This window comes from Carcharodon carcharias, chromosome 9 (assembly GCF_017639515.1).
Source record: "Carcharodon carcharias isolate sCarCar2 chromosome 9, sCarCar2.pri, whole genome shotgun sequence".
In the NCBI taxonomy this organism is placed as follows: Eukaryota; Metazoa; Chordata; class Chondrichthyes; order Lamniformes; family Lamnidae; genus Carcharodon; species Carcharodon carcharias.
Window position 1 is genome coordinate 6290586 of NC_054475.1, and position 21681 is coordinate 6312266.

The window sequence follows — 21681 nt, forward strand, 5'->3', positions numbered from 1 at the left end:
CACAGTTAATTCGATGGCTGTGGTGGAACTCTGACTGCAAAACAGCTTTTAATGATTTTAAAAGCAGGCAGAAAATATGGCAGTCTCATCATGTGACCTTTTACAAGTTCAAAGTTCTTTTTCAAATAAGATGGGTGGTTGTGTTGATTACACATCCAGTGTTTGAGACAGCCAGGGTCTTTGTTTTTGAATGACCCATTCAATTTGGATTCACAACAGTCTGAAATGTTTCTTTTGTTCCCTCTTGAGACCGAGGAATGGTGTCAATCCATAAAAGAAGCTAGGTGGCTCTCGGGTGGCCATCTTCTGCAGTCTTTTGTTGTTAGTTTTAAAATTTAAAAAAATTAGTTTTAAGTCTAGAATATACTGAGGCATGATACTGTAGACAAAGAACAGGAGGGGAACTTGCCTGGTGGCTTGGACACCATCAACAATTAGCCACTAGCTCAACCAATTATTTAGATTATCACCTCAATGATCTTATTGCTGCCTGTGGGCCTTTGCTGTGAGCAAATTAGATACCATAATATCAAAGCAAAATACTGCGAATGCTGGAAATCTGAAACAGAAACGAAAATGTCAACTGTGTTCCTCTCCGCAGTTGCTGTCAGACCTGCTGAGAATTTCTAGCTTTTTTTTGTTTTAAATTGGATACCATGTTTGTTTACATAACCATGGTGATTATCCTTCAGAAATGCTTCATTAGCTCTGAAGTCCTGTGGGACATCCTGAGGACATGAAAGATGCTATGTAAGTGTAAATTAATTTGTTTGCTCTTTCCTTCAAAAGGAATGACAACATATAATTCTCAAGTAGGATCCTGCTTTTGTATGTGTGTTTTCTAATACTTAAGCACAAGTTGTCTGTAAGGATAACTAAGTGATTGGTAATCAATAATTGTAGCCCTACACTTCAAAAGTACTTCATTAGGTATAAACTACTTCAGGACATCCTGAGGCCATGAAATATAAATGCAAGTCTTTCTTTCTCTCTACATGGAACAATATTCAATGGATAAGTCAAACATATAAATTCACTGAGAAATGGGGTGAACTAATTCTCTAACATTGCACAACAGCCAACATTAAAGTAGACTTGCATTGATTGAATAGCTCCCATATGATATGCATGAAATTGGACAAGTACTTGTGTATTAGTGCTGTATATCTTACACTGCTTAGTTTCAAATTTCCAGTCAATGTCTTTGATTTATTTCCATTCACAAACTCTATGTACATCATTATACATGATTACATATACATCTATGAAACAAAACTGGCATCAAACCATTCCCAACAATCAAAGTTACACTCTAAAATATAGTAAAGTATGTGTTTCCCATTCTTAACATTTTTCTCTTTACTAGCCACCAAACTTCACATATCACACTTAACAAAAAAAAGAACTGCTAGAAAGGACATAAAGTACTGTTATAATAGACAAGGAAGCACTGCAGCAGCAACAGAAAGCAGATTCAGAATATCTGCAGCCTCTTAATTTAGCTGACCAAACATGCTTCAAACAAATCCCAAAGAATGTTCTTTGTAAGACAACATTTCTGTTAGCCAAGGCTATACTCTCTCAGTAAAAAAAAGTAACATGACAATCTCTGCACAGATATGTCAAAAAAATTGCTTTAAGACATATTTCAGTTCATACGCACATTCTTCTTGAGAAACATTATAACAGGAGATTGTTCATTTGGAGCCTAGTTCAAGGCACATTGCTGGAGTTGTCCAGAAAAACTACACACTTGGTTATTTCATTATGATTTGAAATAAACTGTGGAATATTCTACAGTTTCCGAAGCATCTTGGCCTTCGGCTGTTCTTTCAGCTTTAAGATCCTGAAGATTATAGTAAGTTTTTTCCAAGTTAGCTCTGGGTGCTGTCTTCACCGTGGAGTATGTCACCTCTTTATCTTCCTTAGAAAACTGAGACAATTGGAAAACTGTTACCACAATAACACAAACTCACAGCGAGTTTAGTGGAGGCGAAGGGGATCTTGCCAGTTGGCTGGAGGCCCAGTGAGAGTCCTGCATGTGGCTTTTAGGGAAAGCCTGCTGTATTAAGTGTCAATCAGGCACTTAACTGGCAGTGGAGGGCCTTTCCTGGGATCAAGGACCCCAGGGGCGGAAGAGGCCACATGCCGAGAGCTGCCAGCCAATCAGAGGCTGGCAGTTTAATTGAATGGCAGCGCACTGTGGAGATGGTGGCTGCTGCCGGTAAGACATCCACCCAAGGCCGAGTATCATCACTGTATCCCAGTATATGGGTGAGGGGTGACGGGAGATGGGTTTCAGGAGGGTAGGGGGTGGGGGGCATCGCAGGGGAGGGTAGTCAGCAGAAAGATTAGGTGGGTGGCTGTCATCTGGTCCCCGATGCTGGTTTTCTTGATCAAGCACTGAGCGTCTTTGAACAAGGGCACCACCTGTGTTAGAGCCCACAAGCAACACTGTACAGGTTTCTCCTCACACTCCCTGCATGGCAATCAGCCCAATTGCTGCTGGATAGCAGGGTAAGGCTCTTAGAAGGGCTTCAGTTGGTGGTGGGGCAGGAAGGCCATCCACAAGCCTTCCTGCCACATACTTAATCAGGTGGAATAAAAGCAGCCTGCTTGATTGGCACCCCATCCACCACCTTAAACATTCACTCCCTCCACCACTGACACACAGGGGCAGCAGTGTGTACCATCTACACAATGCACTGCAGCAACTCACCAAGCCTCCTTCAACAGCACCTTCCCAACCCACAACCTCTACCACCTAGAGGAGAACACCACCACTTGCAAGGTCCCCTCCAAATCACACACCATCCTGATTTGGAACTATATTGCCATTCCTTCACTGTTGCTGGGTCAATATCCTGGAACTCCCTTCATAACAGCACTTGGGTGTACCTACGTTACATTGACTGCAGTGGTTCAGGAAGGTGGGAGGGATGGGCAATAAATGCTGGCCTAGCCAACGATGCCCATATCCTGTGAAGGAATGAAAAGTACTACCAGTGAGTTATTTTATTGCTTTCACTTACTAGGGGTATCTGAGTGTTCCCAGTATTACTATTAGTTACCAGCCAATTCCAGTGAGTCATTTCTGGTTAATGGTGGAGTAAAAGTTCCTCCCACCTGTTTTACCCTCTGTAAATCACTCCATTATCCTTGATTTCTATTCTTCCCTGCCCTATGTTTCCCCTCTCCTCCTGGTCACGAGCGACCTCCTGGTTCTCAGAACTTCTTGCACAACAGTTGCAGGTTCAAACCCACAGGCAACTACAGGTGACCCAACCTTTATAAGCAAACACATTAACATTTGCATTTGTCATGTGACTGAACATAAGTCAGTCAGAGTCACATGATCAAGTGTCATGTGGTCAGAATGTCATTCCAGGATGTATCCAACCAGAGTTGACAATGGTCTCCTCGGGTCTGCTGCAACCATGTGACTCTGATGTGACATCGTCTCACCTTGCAGGCTTCTGCAGGATTTTCCATGCCAGTAAAATTCTGTTCATTCATGCCTGTAAAATAAAGTTATACAAAACATCATTTTATAGTAAGCACTTTATTGAGCTCAAACATGCAAAGATTCCTAGTTAACGTTTTGAGTCCGTATGACCCTTCTTCAGAGCTGGAGAAGAGGAAATGTGATGAAATTTATCCTGTTTAAGGGGGTGTGGGGCAGGTGGAGCTGGATAGAAGGCCAGCGATAGGTGGGGACAAAGGAGAGACTGACAAAGATGTCATGAACTAAAGGACAAAGGGATTGTTAATGGTAGTGGTTAGTGCTAAAAAATTGTACTAGTAGTGGCATAAAGAAAGCAGAATGTGATGATAGCATTGTGGGAAAGAACAACATAAAACAAGGTTCAGATGGCCCTGTAGGGGATGAGGGGGTGGTGGTGGGGGAGTAAAAAAAAGGATAGAAAATGCGATAAAAAAGGGGATAAAACTATGGATAAATGAATAAAAATAAAACTAATGGGTAAAAAATATAAATGAATGAAGAAGAAAGGGGATCGGAAAGTGGGTGGGGATGGAGGAGGGGGTTCATGGTCTGAAGTTATTAAACTCAATATTCAGTCCGGAAGGCTGTAAAGTGCCTAGTCGGAAGATGAGGTGCTGTTCCTCCAGTTTGCGTTGGGCTTCACTGGAACATTGCGGCAGGCCAAGGACGGACATGTGGGCAAGAGAGCAGGGTGGAGTGTTGAAATGGCAAGCGACAGGGAGGTCTGGGTCATACTTGCGGACAGACCGCAGGTGTTCCACAAAGCGTTTCCATGCTTGTTCCATGTTGTTCTTTCACACAATGCTATCCTTGTTCTGCTATAATCACATTCTGCTTTCTTACCTTCACGCCACTATAGCACCTGTCTTTTTAGCACAAACCACTGCCATTAACAATCCTTTTGCCCTTTAGCTTGTGACATCTTTGTCAGTCTCTCCTTTGTCCCTACCTATCGCTGGCCTTCTATCCAGCTCCACCTGCCCCATGCCCCCCTTAAACAGTATAAATTTCATCACATTTCCTCTTCTCTGAAGAAGCTCATATGGATTCAAAATATTAACTTTGTTTTTCTCTCTCCACAGATGCATTTTTCCAACATTTTCTGATTTCGTTTCAGATTTCCAGCATCTGCAGTATTTTACTTTTATTTTTGCAAAGGTTCCTGATGGGTTTTATTTATTTAACCGATATTTGATATGTGTTTTATGTATAACTTCATAAAGCCAATTTACCATTTGCTCTGCAGAGGTTTTATTCTTCTGAAAGGCAGAATAACCTTGGATTTACACTTGTTTCCTTGTCACCTCCTCAGGAGGTTCCATTGGATTACAGAATCCATTGGTTTCTAATTTGATTCATAAAGTAATCCACTGTAAGACAGTACTAAACCTCTTGCAAAACCTCAAAGTGCCCTGGAACGGCACAAAGGGGCAGACTTCCCCATTCCTGAGATTGCATATTTTAGATCACATGGAAGTTGCAGCCTAGAAGAGGATTGGGAACAGATTTCTGTGCCCATGAGGCTTCCTACCCAATCCTCCTCTTTGCACTGCATCTAGGTAATCCAATATATACCCAGGCATCATGACTTTAACTCTTTACATCAGCTTTTATTTTTCAGTTGTAACAATGATGGCTCCGTCAGCATCTGTCATCATAACTCGGTGAAACTGATAGCAACTTCTGCTACCCGCACATGCAGAGCATAAATCCAGAAGTTGCTGTCAGTAATACCCTGCTCGTCTACAGAGTGTGCTCTTGAAGTGTAAACAGATAGAAATCAATTAGAAATTTGACATGAGCTTCCACATTTTACTCTAATAGTCTTACCAGAAAAACCCTTGAAAAATGTATGCCTTGTTAAATGAGTTGTACCTGGGTTTCTAACAGCATACTTAGTTATATTTATTGTTGATCAGCCTCTCTAGCCCTGAAAAAACTATTTTATATTTGTGGAATGTCAAATCTCTCCTTTTCATGTTAAAATTCCAGGGATTTTAAAATATTTTTAAAAGTTTCTTTTTGATACTTCAACTCCTACATTAATTTAACGTGTATGTTTATTTTGCTTTCTGTAAAATTATAAAAATTGAATGATAAAACCTGTCTGTGAGAAAGCTTCAATCTTGTCCTCACTTATCACCCCACCAGCCTTTGCGTTCCAAGGATCATCCTCCGCCATTTCCGCCAACTCCAGATCGATGCCGCCACCAAACACATCTTCCCTTCACCCTTTCTGGCGGCTTTCCACAGGGATTGTTCCCTCCGGGACACCCTAGTCCACTCCTCCATCACCCCCTACACTTCATCTCCTCCCACGGCACCTTCCCATGCAACCGCAGAAGGTGCAACACCTGCCCCTTTACTTCCCCCCTCCTCACTGTCCAAGGGCCCAAATACTCCTTTCAAGTGAAGCAGCATTTCACTTGCACTTTCCTCAATTTAGTCAACTGCATTCGCTGCTCCCAATGCGGTCTCCTCTACATTGGAGAGACCAAACGCAGACTGGGTGATCGCTTTGCAGAACACCTTCGGTCTGTCTGCAAGCATGATCCAGACCTCCCTGTTGCTTGCCTTTTCAACACTCCACTCTGCTCTCATGCCTACATGTCCATCCTTGGCTTGCTGCAATGTTCCAGTGAAGCTCAACACAAACTGGAGGAAGACCACCTCATCTTCTGACTAGGCACTTTACAGCCTTCCGGGCTTAACATTGAGTTCAACAATTTCAGATCATGAACTCTCTGCCCTATCCCCACCCCCTTTCGGATCCTCCTTTTTCCAATAATTTAGAATTTTTTAACAAATGTATTTTTCTTTTCCCACCTATTTTCAAATTTATTTCGATCTATTGTTTTATCCCCACCTTTTAGCCCATTTCGATCCCTTCCCCCCTTCCCCGCACCCCACCCCCACTAGGGCCATCTGCCACTAGCTTGTCCTGCTCACTACCCTTAATGTCCTCATTAACACATTCCCTAGATAATATCACCACCATCAATGCCCCTTTGTCCTTTTGCCTATGACATCTTTGGCAATCTCTTCTTTGCCTTCACCTATCACTGGCTCCCTGTCGAGCTCTACCTGTCCCACCCCCTCCACCAGCTTATATTTCACCCCATTTCTCTATTTCCTTAGTTCTGATGAAGGGTCATACGGACTCGAAACGTCAACTGTGTCCCTCTCCACAGATGCTGTCAGACCTGCTGAGTTTTTCCAGGTATTTTTGTTTTTGTTCAATTTGACTGGCTGCTTCGCCTGCTCGATAATTTGACGGATGCTACCGGAGATCCCCTCTAATTGGTGTCAGAATGAAATTAACAGAGGAAAAGATGAAATTCATGTCACAGAGATTGCTAAATCTTTGTAGGCAGCATTCTTCAATGTCAGCAGCGAGAGCCATCATTTTGTTACTGACTAAAATCCAGGCAATTTTTTGAGTTAAAATGATCTAAAACAAATAGTTTTCTCACTGCTGGGAGCCAAGAGTATAATATTATTGGAAATAGCTTGATTGTGTTCATTTGTGAATATCCCAATCTTTTCTTTTCCTTTTAGATATTTTCTTTTGTTAATTTCCTCTTTCCTTCTTGCCTTTTCTCTGTGTAGCTGTTGACTTTCACTGGTCCTCAGCTCCATCGCTACTAGTTATCTCGTGATACCTTGCTCGACTGCCCATTCCTGGACGGCGAGCTTGCAAAATTATTATTGACAAGTAAAACTCATGCCACGAGTGCCAGGTAATGACCATCTCCAACAAAAGAGAATCCAACCATCTTCCCTTGACATTAAATGGCATTACCATCGCTAAATCCCTCATTATAAACATCCTGGGGGTTATTTTTGATAAGAAACTGAACTGGACTCGCCATATAAATACTGTGGCTACAAGAGTAGGTCAGAGGCTGGGAATTCTGCCCAGAGTAACTCACCTTATGACTCCCCAGAAGTTGTCCGCCACACACAAGGCACCAGTCAGGAGTGTGATGGAATGGTGTCCACTTGCTTGGATGTGTGCAGCTCCATCAACACTTAAGAAGCTCGACACCATTCAGGACAAAGCAGCCCGCTTGATTGGCACCTTATCCACCACCTCCAACATCCATTCCCTCCACCACTGATGCACAGTAGCAGCAGTTTGTACCATCTACAAGATGCACTGCAGCAACTCACAAAGGTTCCTTTGACAACATCTTCCAAATGCTTGATCTCTACTATCTAGAAGGACAGGTCAGCAGGTGCATGGGAACACCACCACCTGGAAAGTTGTCCTCCAAGCCACACACCATCCTGACTTGGAACTGCATCGTCGTTCCTTCACTGTCACTAGGTCAAAATCCTGGAACTCCCTCCCTAACAGCACTTTGGGTGCATCTACACTGCATGGTTGACAGCAGTTCAAGAAGATGGCTCACCTCCACCTTCTCAAGGGCAATTTGGAATGGGAAACAAAAATGCTAGCCTAGCTAGCGACACCCATGTTCCGTGAAAGAATAAAATCAAAAAAAGCGATCCAATTGTTGAAGGCATCAGAGTAAAGCTCAAACCTGCTGTCTGCTGCCATCCTCACATATACTTTCCCTGCAATATCTGAGATCAATCGCAGCACATCAATTGCTGCCCCAGGTAATTTAGCAAAGACTGCAGTGATAGGACCCAAGTCTTCTGGATTCTATGCCTTAGAACTACTCCTAGGAAGCTCACTCTAATTCCTATTAGCAAATCTTCAGCTTTGCATCTTTACTGTTAATGTTAATTATCTGGGTTTCAAATTTCTGAGTTTCATTCCCTCATGGATAGTCCGTTTTGAAGCTGCTCCTCAACATCCCAGATTAATTGTCAACTCAACATTCAGGGTGAGTCAGGGTACAACCTGTCCTGGCCCGATTTGCAATTTCTCAGTTTTCGCATAAGACTTTTTATTCCGACAGAGTGCTGCAAAATCTTCAAATGTTAGAAGCACATCAGATACATTGAATTTAATTCCTGTTGTATGTTCCTGACCTGATGATGTTTGCTATTCTTTAAAAGAGGCTTTTTACGTGTGCTAGCAGTGGTTTAAAAGCTCTTTGCACATATGGAAGCAGGAAATGGTCAGGAAATGCTGAAAAACCTTGATGTTTTGCGCGAGCCATTAGACTATGGTCCTGTCTGTGTAAAAGATCCCATGCCACTATTTTCAAATAAGTTCAGGGGAGATCTTCTTGGTGTCAGTACCAATATTTATCCCTCAACTCACATCACCAAACAGGTGACAGGTGCTGTTTGTGGGATCTTGCTGTGTGCAAATTAGATGCAATATTTCCAACGTTACAACAGTGACTGCAATTCAAAATATTTGCCTGGCTGTTATGTGATTCAGGGAGATTCGGAGGTCCTGAAAAGCGCTGCTTAAATAAATGCTAATTTGTTTTCATAGCTATTTTAAAAAATGATTGCTCATGACTTTTACATTTTATTTTGGACAGAATGTACCTCTTTTCTTCTGCCGTTTTAGTTTCACATAAAGAATGATAGCAGCAACGAGCAGTAGGATGATTAGCACCATGATCGCTGGCAGAATCACATGCCACTGTTTCTCACTGTAAAAATTAAGATTTTTGGAGTGTGAGATAGACAGAGCTGGTGTAATTACATAATATTTCTCCCAAGTTCATTCTGTTTCAATCTGATCAAGTATAAATAAGAAATACATTTTAATATTGCTATACCTGTAGCTCTAAACAAAGTACAATATAAGCAACCAGTCTTTCTGCCACCATTTAATGAAGCTCTATGCCCTTGGAATTAGACTGTGCCAGGATTAGTGTGTGAACATTTAAATGTGTTCCTACTAAATTCTTTCTCTAGCTGTATTAGCAAAGGTTTTTCAAAAGCAAATGAATGTTTCTGTTAAAATAGGAATTTAATACAAATGGGTTAAATGCTTGTTGACCTACTGACATCCTGGATTGAAGTAATTGGATCTCAAGGTGGCCATAGTCTAAGTGTATGTCATGGCTCAGTAGGTGACATCTCTGGGTTAGAAGGTCATGAATTTATGCACCCACCCTCCCCCATGGACATAGCATTGTAATCTCTAGGAGCTGCAAAGAATGGTGCATAATTGTGGTAATTTTGCTAGATGTTTCACAGATTAATAATCTATTTTGGATTGTTGCCTGAAAGGGGTGTGTATTTGGGAGTGTAGTTAAATATATATCTTGTGGGAACTGTTATAAAACTAAACGTAACTGTGTAACGGAAAACTTGTGTGTTTAAGTTTTCTTTCTTTTGTTCATAAATGTTTTAATTTAATCTTTAAAATTTCTAAAAAGTGATAGTGGACTCGTTACTTCTGATTTCAGGTCACAAGCCTTCTGGTAATAAATACAAGTTGCAAGATCATTGTGATAGTGTGGCTAAGTTTCCCTTTGGGACTTTGTCAGCCTGGCACATACCAGCTGTCATATCGTACCACCATGACATGATGTTTAGGTGTTTTCTGTCTGCTGACTTGGTCAAGCTCAGTTTTATTTTTGACTTTTTGAATAAAACCTCAGGACTTGTTGCAGAATGCTATTACTCTTGTCTGCACATAGTGACCACACTATTCCCATTCAGAATGGAGAGGAATGGGTAATTCTGATATCAATCACATCTAAAGACCATGCTGCTGTAAGTGAGTGGGATTGATTTTACACAGGCCAACTCTTGTTTTCCAAAATCCCCATTCACTGCTGAGGCTCCAGGGGAAGATTAAATGCTGAAGATGTTGGATTTATCAAAACCACTTTTGGTGTGCTGTGCAATAATTGCTCTTGGACCATGCCAGAAGAGATAGATTATCACATGGAGCTTCTATAGAGAATATATGTAGGACATCTTAACATGGCATTGAGCAGCAGAAAAGTGAAAAATGTAATGCAATTGGTTTTATTTAGTTAATCACCTTAAAAAAAAAGGGCGGGTGATCAGAAATCTGTGAAACCTGTTTTAGTGCCAAAGCCAAAAAAGAACAGGATCTATTTTAAGTTTCACCAAAGATTACCACGGGCAATGAATTTGTATATTGTGCGGTGCCTTCATTTGGAATTTAAAAGTGAGCTATTTGCAGAATACTTTCTCCCTGTTGGTAAACGTACACAACATTGGTTTTGATCTTTGAGGGACCAACTTCACTGCCAATGTTGACTAGTAATCTAGAGGCCCAGGATGTTGCCCAGGAGACATGGGTTCAAACCTCATCACAGCAGCTGGTGGAATTTGAAATGAATTAATAAATCTGGAATATCAAGCTAGTCTCAGTAATGGTGACCATGACAACTATCATTGCTTGAATAATGAAGCTCCACATTGCAGTCAGCCCAATGGGTTTTTCTCTAAAAAAGTTCTGTGGTCCATCATTCCTTATGTACACACACTATGGCAACAAATACATTGAGTTTGGTTTTAACAGGACTTACTCAGAAGAGTCACTGGTGGAAGAAGTGGTGAGAGCTGTAGTAACAGAAGTTTTAGTATTTCCTGCTTTGCGAGTGGTTGGGCCTTGTGTTGAACTCCATAGTGGACCTATAAGAGAGCAAGTGGTGAACATTTTATTATTAAAAGTGCTCTCTTTATATAGTGTACTCCTCTGAATTGAGTCATGTTAATTATTTAATAATCATTTTCCCACACTAAATTCCCTCTTTGTAATGTTTGTGTTGCTTAATTCAAATGATCAGGTTATTCAATGGTTTTTGGGCTGGTGTTGGCTGAATTTGTAGGGCTGGGATAAAAGGGTGAAATCAGAGGTAACTACAACAAAACACATGACTAGATGCATATATAGTGCTGGGTTTCCTCCCTGTGTGAGCTTGCAGGTGTTTTGATTTCCAATCGATCGACTGGCATTGGGAAAGTGATACGATAAGAATGGGCTGAGTTTTACTGGCCCACTGGAGAGGGACTGGGAGGCAGGAGGACTTGGAAAATGGCAGTGGACATTGACAGGAAGGGAGTCCAGTGTTTTCCTGCTGCCATAAGTTATTGCCAGTGGCAGAAATCTCAGCAACATGCCTTCCATCTCCAGTCGGTGGATTTAAAAAAAATTTTCATGGGTTGTGGGTGTCGCTGGCAAGGTCAGTTTTTGTTATCCAGCCTTAAATTCCCTTGAGTTGAGTGACTTGCTAGGCCACCATAGGGAACAGTTAAGAGTCAACCACTTTGTTGTGGGTTTGGAGTCACACGTAGGCCAGACAGGGTAAGGATGTCAGATTTCCTTCCCTAAAGGACATTAGTGAACTAGATGGGATTTTATTTGCAATAATTGATCATAGTTGGCATGGTAATCATTCCTGAGACTAGCTTTATAATCCAATTTATTAGTTGAATTCAAATTCCACCAGCTGCCATGGTGCAATTTGAGCCCATGTCTCCAGGGCAATATCCTGGGCCTTTGAATTACTAGTCCAGTGAGATTCCAACAAGGCTACCGTCTCCCTGCAATTTAACAGATTAATTGTCCAATTAAGGATGACTTTCTGCCCCCGTCAGCATTTTCCTGATATTGGGAGCAGTTGATGTGGAGACTGCCAGATGAAGCCTGATTGCTTTCCCAGTGGGTTCCCTGGGAGGGGAAACCCCCACTCCCAAGGCTCATGGCGGGGCCCACCAGCAGGAACGATCAGCTCCAAGGCTAGGGTGTCCCTGATGGAGTGTGCATTCTCCCGATTGGTGAGGCCTACCTACTTGACCCCAGCTCGGTAAAAACATCTTTGGCTTTGATGGTGCATCAGCTTGGGGTCAATCCCTTGTTCCTCCTGGTGCATCAGCAGTAGCCACAGCTCTTGATGACACTGCCAAGGCTGTTGAGCTGCTGGTCCTCTGGTTGGATCAGTGAGTATTTCTGAATTCAATGTTTAAATTTGAGTAGAATAAACTAAATAGAAATGTGTTTGTCCTCTTACCTTCAGAAACTTCTAATTCAATAGAAAACTTTTCATTTAATTTAATTCCTGGTCTTACTATCACACACAAGTATTGTCCTTCATCACTCTTAATTAGGTGATCCATGGTTACTGAAAATATCCCTTGTGTTTTGTTATCAGCCAGTGATACTCTTTCTCTTTTTGGTTTTTCAGTAGAAACCACAATAGAACATCCAGTTATGATGGAATAACTGCCTTTACACCATCGTTTATCAAGGTCCTTGTACTTCAGGTCATACTGACACTTCACAGTGACCGATCCTCCTAATTCTCCATGAACCTTCTTGGGTCCAATTAAATGTTGCAAACCTGTTGGGATATTAATAATGAAAGATTATTAATAACTCTACCAGGATCAACGAAAACAATATTTAACTAAACAAACACTTCTATTCCATTGTTATGACAATCTCCTGTGCAATAACAGATCCGATTCCACTTTTTAATATCAGATTCCTCACACTGAGTCTCATTCCACCAACACGGTTACACAAATCACTGTGTATACACAGTTTTTGCAACCAATTTCCCCGAGATGCAGGCCTCTGGTTTCCTGTTGTGAGCTGTTTGTGGGGCCAGATTTTCCAAAACCAGAGCATTCAGATAAAATTCCTGATGTTATTATTGATTTATTTTCCTTATTTACATTGATTGTATTGAAAATATTCAAAAAAAACCTTGAAAATAAAACTAATTCCTTCATTCCTTCTTACAGGTTTTCTCAGTCTGCCCATTTCTCAGACCATGGAAAATTACAGGTGGTGGGACTGGACAGGCAGGTATAAAACTGCAGCCCTGCATGCTCCACCCGACATGGGTTTACTCAGCGCGGGAAATAAAAATTCAGCCGCTGCTTTTCACTGATATAACAGATGTCTCTCATGAAAATTGCAGTCTCATTAGATTTTTCCTGTCCTATTAACTGTCCCTTTACAATTTCCCTAGTTAAAGAGGACGGGCAGTTGACCTGATTTGAGGCTGTTGCCAACACTTCTCTGTAAGTGACTGTTAAGAACTAAGGGCAATATACTGTCTGTTAGAAATAATATTCAGTTAGTGTGCATTTTGTAGATCGCTGACCTCAAAGTACCTTGCAAAGTTGCTTCTACAAGTATAATTCATGCGTTCTCTGCATGTATTGGGCACTAAGTAAAGGGGCATAATTTCAGTGTGGGCATGATATCCAACACAGTATCGTGTTTAAATAGACACTGTACCAATATTTAGCCTAATCAATAATTGAGCTGTCAAACTACCCAAGCTGTCCTCCAACAGGAACCAGATAATGGGCAGAGCCAGGCAGTGAGCACCCGCTTTACAGGAACACCAGGGGCAGAACGATTCCCTCTTGGGGTGGGTGCGCACCCGACTCAAATGAGAGTAAAATAGTGTGCGATGATGGTGAGCAAGTGTCCCGACGTCATCGTGCACCCTTGAGATTATTCGCTCACTGGGCATGCGCGGGTTCCGGAGCAGCGGCCGCCATTAAGTAACAAGTTACTTCAGGCCCTGAACAGTCCAATGGTCTGTGATGTCATGTTGCTCGTCCGATTGTCTGCTCATCGCAAGAGCAAAACGGGCAGGCGGCCAGCCGACATTTCCTCAAACCTCATCCAAGGACGGCATAAAAAGCGTCAGCAGCATTTCCAGTGACCTCCATTTGTCAGATGATCGGCCCTGAGATCAACTCCAATTGTTCGGGTGGACACCCCATGCCAGTGGTTCTGAAGGTCACAGTGGCCCTCAACCTCTATGCCTCTGGCTCTTTCCAGGGGTCAGTGGGGGATCTGTGTGGAGTCTCCCAATCAGCTGTCCACAGCTGTATCAAGCTGGTGACAGAAGCTCTGTTCAGGTGGGTACCGACATTTATTCTTTACTATATGGACGAGGCCAGCCAGGCTGAGCGAGCCAGAGGCTTTGCAGCGATTACTGGGTTCCCCCCGTATCCAGGGTGCTATAGACTGTACACATGTGGCCATCAAGGCGCCAGCAGATGAGCCCGGTGCCTTCGTCAACAGGAAGGGCTTCCATTCCATGAACGTGCAGATAATGTGTGGCCATAGGATGCAGGTTCGGCAAGTCTGTGCAAGGTACCCAGGCAGCTCCCACCATGCCTACATCCTCAGATACTCCCAGGTGCTGAGGCTTTTCAGGTGCTCCAGTCCGGCTGGATGGATGGCTGCTGGGTGACAAGGGCTATCCCCTCAGAAGGTGGCTCATGACCCCTCTCCACCATCCAAGAACAGAAGCTGAGCAGCGCTACAATAGGAGTCACGTCTCCACAAGGGCTGTGGTGGAGAGAGCCATCGGTCTTCTCAAGAAGAGCTTCCGAATCCTGGACCACTCAGGGGGCGCACTCCAGTACCCCCCAGATCTCTGTTGTCTTGTTGGCCTCGATGACCTTGGCGGTCGTCCTCTGGCCCATGGAGTCTGTGCTGGCCCCACCTGGGAAGGAGCTGCTTGTTCTGCAGCTGGCACCTCCCCAGTCACCGCAGCCTCACCGGATGATGCAGTCACTGGGAGAGGGGCGGAGAAGCTGGTGCCCTCACCCGGAGGGCCCTCAGAGGTGCCCACAGAGATGACAGGCAGCTGCTGTGCTACTGTAAGATCATGTCGCACCTCCCTGCTCACCGGGGATGGATGGGCACCGAGCTGGGAAACTTGATGCCCACACCATCTCCCACACTGGCACTGACCAGCTGAGGTCAATGCTGATGTAAGGGTTTGCTGGTCAGAGCACATCCCCAGGGAGCCCTGGTGGGTCTCCTGGAGTAGGCTCTCCAAGAGACTCACCATCTGTCCATGGAGGTCACATGGCACTCAGACATGAGGTTCATTGCTGCGGCGATCGTCCACGTAGAATCCTCCACCACAGAGACCAAGCCAAGCATAGCCTCATGTATCTCCCCCAGATGCTCCCACACACTCGGCTGCATTTCCTGCACCTGCTGCATCGTGGACAACTCCAGAGGCCCATCATCAGGTACTGACTGAGCATGTGCCTGGACCCCTGCTGTCCTCCAACTGCTGCCTCCATGGGCACTCTCTGTCTCTGCCAGCTCCTCCAGCGACTGTGAAGTGCCCTCACCGCTGTGCCCTGGGACACCAGCCGATGTTGCAATTCCTATCGAGGTGCTAGTATCTGTGCTGGTGCCTGCCTGGCAGAGATGGTGTGACGCTGGTGAGAATTCAGGCCCCTCAGGTGTGAAAGGGGGGCATCTGCTGCTCCTCCTCTGCTGATGCCTAAAGGAAGAACAAGGACAGTGGATCACTTAGCGGGGAGACAATGACAAAGTTCATCCCTGTCCCCCAGATCATTATGCGCCCATCCTTCCATAACCAACGGTCCAGCAATGTTGCTAAATTAACTAATTTAACATTCAGCAGTGCTCTGGCTGTTGGGAGGACAATGCTGACCTCACTGTTGGGCATAAATACCTGGCCGTGCCACCCCAGCCTCACCGACACCAGTGGACCTGGGTGCATGGCGCCTCTCCAGATCCAGGGCCTCCTGCTCGAAGCAGCTTAGTATGGTGAGCTGGGCCTGGCCACCTCCAGTCCTCACACACTCGGCCGCGTTATGAACATTCTTCTCCTGAAAATGAGAGAAGAGCATTGATTTGTGCAAATTGCACACGGACTCTGTTCACACTCGGCCCACCCCAACCAGAGTGGGACATCTCATTGCTCCAGTTCCCCCTCACCCCGCTGCTGCCGAACACTCACACAAAGATGCAAGGCCTGTTCCCCACCCCCACACCACCTCCCCTTGGCCACATGCTGCCTACATCACATTAGGCACCACACGGTATATCCTTCCAAAGCAAGGAGGCGCAAGCTCGTGGAGCGCAGAGGGCAGCAGATGGTTTGTTGCCACGTCACCTTGAATCTCCCCTCCCACCATCTCACCACCCTGACTAGGACATGACCTGGAGGTCTAACACAGCGCCTAGGTCAGCTCCTCCAGGTTGCCCCCAAACCAGTCATGTGGGACTCAGTATAACACATGCTGCGGGAGCAAAACCCATCTCCTCATCACCCTCTCAGGCTGACCTCAGCATGGGCAATATCTGCTGGCCCATCCAGCTAAGGACACATGTTGTCAATGAATCAATGCTGTCACGACATTCGGACTTGAGGGGGTGTTGGGGGGAGACGGGTGCAGCAAGGGGGTGTAGGCCGACCTGCTGGGTTAAGTGCCCAACGCCAACATGGTCCTCACCCTGCCAGAGCGCAACAAATAGTTGAAGTGTTTGCGACACTGGATCCAGATGCACCGCACCACACCGCGGGAGCTCACCAGCTCCGCCACCTCCTCCCAGTCACGTTTCGTCATGTGGGGGAGCCTCCTCCTCCCATCCTGGGGGACCAACACCTCCCACCGTGCTGCCACCTCCTCGAGGAGGGCAGCAAGGCAGGCATCAGAAAAACGAAGGCCCTGCCCTCCGGCCTGGCCTGCTCACTGGACCCTCTCTGCTGTGGCCTTGCACTGGCCATTGTGAGCAGCATAACAAAGGCTGCCAGGCCATCATTTAAGCAGGATGGTGGGTCACCATTGGACCCGGTGTCTGTGCACGCCCGCCACTGTCTGCCCACTCCCGCTATCCTCAGGAGCTGGGAAATACGCTGGGCGGGCCTTAATTGGCCCGTCAGTGTGAAATCGAATTTGCGGCCCATTGTGGGCGTGGTCAGTTTTACGTCCATGCCCTGGCCCACCGGCAGTGCCCACCCGACGAGGGCAAAGTTCAGCCCCTATGGTCGGATATTTTTTCTCTCTTTTCTTACAGGATAACAATGAGAAATGCAGTATGGAGACAGTAGAATGAAGATCATTTCTTTGTGGCACTGTTGGTTTGTCAACAAACAAAGTGCATTGCAAAACATCAAGGATGACCTAGTCACATACGTGACCTCTGATGATCAGTTCACAACAGAGCATTTGGGTAACCTTCATAGAGAGGTTGTAGGGTAACATGAACAGCTCCAGCAAGAGAATTGTCAGCTCAGAGCTGGTACTGAGAAATATGGTCAAATAATTCCTCATTTGTCACAGTCCAAGTTGCTTAAAAAGAACTATTTGAGCTCAGAAGCTGTGTAAAAATACAATTTGAGGAAACGCTCAAAGCACTTGGTCAATGCCTGTTCTGACACATTCATTTTTACTGACATTAAATAACCTATTTTAAGTTTTTTTTCTCCAGATGCACTTCTGTTCTAAAGAATCACATATTTCACAGAGTTTGCCTTTTAAGAATCTAATGTGCTGGAGATGTTCCATTTTTCTACACCACCTGCTGAGGGAACACAATGTGAAGCTCCTTGGGTGCTTTGGCTAAGTTCAAGGTGCTATTGAATAGAACTTGTTATAAGCCTAAAAAAACCCCATGCGGTTAGTCTCTCGTCATTGATAAGGAGCTCACGTTTCAGGGAGGAGAGAGATACAAAGAGGCAGAAAGATTCAGATCCTGTGGGAAACGCAGAAAGAAGCAAAGATGGATTGAAGATGCTGCAGAAGCTGACGGAATTCACAACATCAACTTGCAAAACCATGAGTGGCTTCTCTTTAGCTCACATCAGCAAAACTACTGGTGACAGCAAAATTTCAACAGCTCTGATTACAAAAATGATTTTAATAGTACCAAAGATCAAAACTTTTTTGAAAGAAAAGAGACTTACTTGATGCAGGCATTAGAATCAAGAGAGTAATTAATTCCATGGTTCTGCACTGTTTCTGGTGGGTGTACTCTCTCTGCCCAGACATTGTATTTTAGCTATGCTCCGTTTGAGTCGGTTATTTTTCCAATTGCCACTTCCTTTTTCATTTTGCAATCTCATTGAGCACTTCCTCTTTTACAATGAGTTAGAGATAGCTCTGGGGCCAACTGCAGAAGCTGCATTTGAGCCCCCCAACCTGATTAAAGGACTGGGTTATGGTTCCAAATCTTTTGGGGGACCTTACCCTTCATAATATTCAAGAGAATTTGATATAAAGTTTAAATATGAGTAATGTTTATATTTAAATATAAGTATTATCAGTTTAATTTTTAGACATATTTATGGTAAACTCTCTGGCTGGAATTTTCCCTGAATCGCACTAAGTGATTCTCACTGGCCGCAATGGTGGGATTTTGCTCTGCATCATCCACCTCCTGGTGTTTCTCGCCTCATTAACAACGCTCGCACTGGCAACACGCCGGATTTCTGGTGGTCCGGCTCGGATTTTCCCACCGTGCCGTGACCACAGCCCTTCCTCACTCCGGCAGTCATATTTAAAGAGCACCAGAGCGCCATCTACTTCTGGCCTTCGAGGACCCCATCCCCATCATCCCCTATGACATCCTCCTCATCGGAGGAGACGTGAAGCTCTTCCATCCCCTCCTCAGCCGGGTCCTCCCCCTGTTGCAGCACCAGGTTGTGGAGCCCGCAGCAAGCGATGATGATGCACGACACCCTCTGGGGACTGTATTGCAGTGCTCCACCAGACCTGTCGATGCTCTGGACCCTCATTTTCAATATGCCTATCATTTGCTCCACCAAAGTCCAGGTTGTGGCATGTGTCTCGTTGTACCATCACAGAATCACAGAATTACACAGTGAAGAAGAGGCCCTTTGGCCCATCGAGTCTGCACTGACACGTGACAAACACCTGACCTACCTACCTAAACCCAATTAGCAGCACTTGGCCCATAGCCTTGAATGTTATGACGTCCCAAGTGCTCATCCTGGTACTTTTTAAACGATGTGAGGCAACTCGCCTCCACCAGCTACTCAGGCAGCGCATTCCAGACCGTCACCACCCTCTGGGTAAAAAAGTTTTTCCTCACATCCCCCCTAAATCTCCTGTCCCTCACCTTAAACTTATGCCCCCTAGTGACTGACCCTTCAACTAAGGGGAACAGCTGCTCCCTATTCACCCTGTCCATGCCCCTCATAATCTTGTACACCTTGATCAGGTCATCCCTCAGTCTTCTCTGCTCCAAAGAAAACAGCCCAAGTCTATCCAACCTCTCTTCATAACTTAAATGTTTCATCCCAGGCAACGTCCTGGTGAATCTCCTCTGCACCCCCTCCAGTGCAATCACATTCTTCCGATAATGTGACGACCAGAACTGCACACAGTACTCCAGCTGTGGCCTCACCAAGGTTCTATACAACTCCAACATGACCTCCCTACTGTTGTAATTTATGCCTCGATTGATAAAGGCAAGTGTCCCATATGCCTTTTTCACCATCCCACTAACATGTCCCTCTGCCTTCAGAGATCTATGGACACACACGCCAAGGTCCTTTTGTTCCTCAGAACTTCCTAGTGTCATGCCGTTCATTGAATTCTTCCTTGTCAAATTATTCCTTCCAAAGTGTATCACCTCACACTTTTCAGGGTTAAATTCCATCTGCCACTTATCTGCCCATTTGACCATCCCGTCAATATCTTCCTGTAGCCCAAGACATTCAACCTCACTGTTAATCACCAGGCCAATCTTTGATTCTCTCTGTTGCAGTCTGAGGCTGCTCCACAGGGGTCATCAGCCATGTTACCTGTGGGTAGCCTTTGTCCCCAAGGAGCCAACCCTGCAGCCTCTGTGGACCCTGGAAGATGTCAGGGACTTGAGTCCTGCTGAAAATGTAGGGGTCGTGCACGCTTCTGGGGTATCATTCAGTGAGTGGAAGCCTTTGCAGTTCACGCACTGGAGTGTACGTTGCCATGGAGATCTAAGCGCCATGTGAGTGCAGTCAATTGCACTCTGCACCTGTGGAAAACAGGGATCACCACAAGTCCCAGCGCTCTTGCTTCCTGGTTTACCTGACCCTGCTGCCTCTTCATCTTGAGGGTGGTGCCACTCCCTTTGCTAAGCCAGGATCCTCCATTGCAGTCTCCTTCTCTGCTCCCTGTCAGCCATGAGGCATACAGCTAGATCACCAGGCTCCATGGTCCTGATGCTCTTCTCCTGCAATATCAAAGAGAGAGGCGGCAGGGTTTGCATACATCTCCTAAGGACCTCCCTTGGTTAAGCCCCTGGCTCCGGCTGCATCTCAAGGCTTCTTCACATATGTCAGAGAGCGCTGGCCCCCACTTTGATGGCCTGTGTGTCTTGCGCTTCATTGCTGACCAAAACCCCACCCACTTCTGCCCCACTTCAAGACCGATTGTCGGCAGCTTTGGACAGTCTGCATGTTGTACTCTCAGCTCAGCCGCAGGCATTCTCCTAACCCGCACTGCAAGGCTGCACTGTCAGCCTGAACCATGAGGGTTACTGATCCAAACCTGAATAGATACATTGCAAGGAGCTCCGAGCACCTCCGTCAGTGACTGTTCTATGCCCACCTTTTGCAAGGGGCCTCTGCAACATGCCCAGTCATCCACTAGTTCTGCAGCCCTCTAAAACCCCCATTAATTAGCAGTCTGCACACTCGCGGTGAAAACGTCTGGAGAATTTGGTGGCACATTCATGCTTTTGCATTGCCTGGGTGGGCAGAAATGTTTCAGGGACTCGACTCCAAGCATGTCAATGGAGCTGCTGGGGAACGGTCTCAGCTGCTGAAGGATGGTCAATTTTGACAAGTGCCTTGCTGCTTCCCTCACCTTCCCCCACCTCGCCCAACCTGCCCCTCCCCCATCAGCATGTGCTTCTGCACCCGTATCAGTCTGTGATGCCTTGCGCCCCCTCTGGCCCCACCTGCACTGGAGCCCTTGCCCCGGCACTGCAGTGAAAGCCAGCTGGGAAAAAGCGGCTCGCCTGTGCCCCTCTCCGAATGAGCGACGCCTCTTTCATGATGTTCTACGGGTCATCTTTGCGAGTGCTGCACAGTGTTGGGTGCACATCCCTCCAAGTTCCCCTTAAAGTTCAGCTCACCAGGTACACTCCTTTTAAAGGCAGTCTTAAATCACACCGTTCTGAAGTCACGGTGACGTGGGAATTAAATTTGGTGTGGGAATTAAATTTGGCAATACTGAGATGCAGATGCATTAAAATTAAGTTCCCAATGTTGGATGGTGGGAAACATGGACCACCACTGACAGGGGAGGGGACAATCGCGTCCTTGGTTTACATTGTCGGGAACACAACTAGGACCATCTTGGGATATTTTCCTCTCATGTTACCAAACACGCTGGCTGTAAACCAGAGCGGAAAATTCTGGCTTAAGTACTCGTTTACAATACTGTTTTATACTCTTCTTACACATTAGTACTTCTATAAGCTTTCTCACACACCTATAGAAAAC

At 45.3% G+C, this 21681-nt stretch overlaps 1 protein-coding gene across 1 annotated transcript in view; it reads right to left on the reverse strand.

The window, feature by feature from the left end:
* Nucleotides 1–1188: 1188 nt before the first annotated feature.
* LOC121282007 overlaps nucleotides 1189–21681 on the reverse strand; it is a 56850-nt gene continuing 36357 nt past the window's right edge. Inside the window, exons 7-12 of the mRNA XM_041195320.1 lie at nucleotides 18133–18221; nucleotides 12436–12765; nucleotides 10951–11056; nucleotides 8981–9087; nucleotides 3466–3518; nucleotides 1189–1933 (exon numbers count right to left, since the gene is read on the reverse strand). Coding sequence (XP_041051254.1) covers nucleotides 1766–1933; nucleotides 3466–3518; nucleotides 8981–9087; nucleotides 10951–11056; nucleotides 12436–12765; nucleotides 18133–18221 — 853 coding nt within the window. The 3' untranslated portion in view covers nucleotides 1189–1765. The remainder of the gene's footprint in view (nucleotides 1934–3465; nucleotides 3519–8980; nucleotides 9088–10950; nucleotides 11057–12435; nucleotides 12766–18132; nucleotides 18222–21681) is intronic.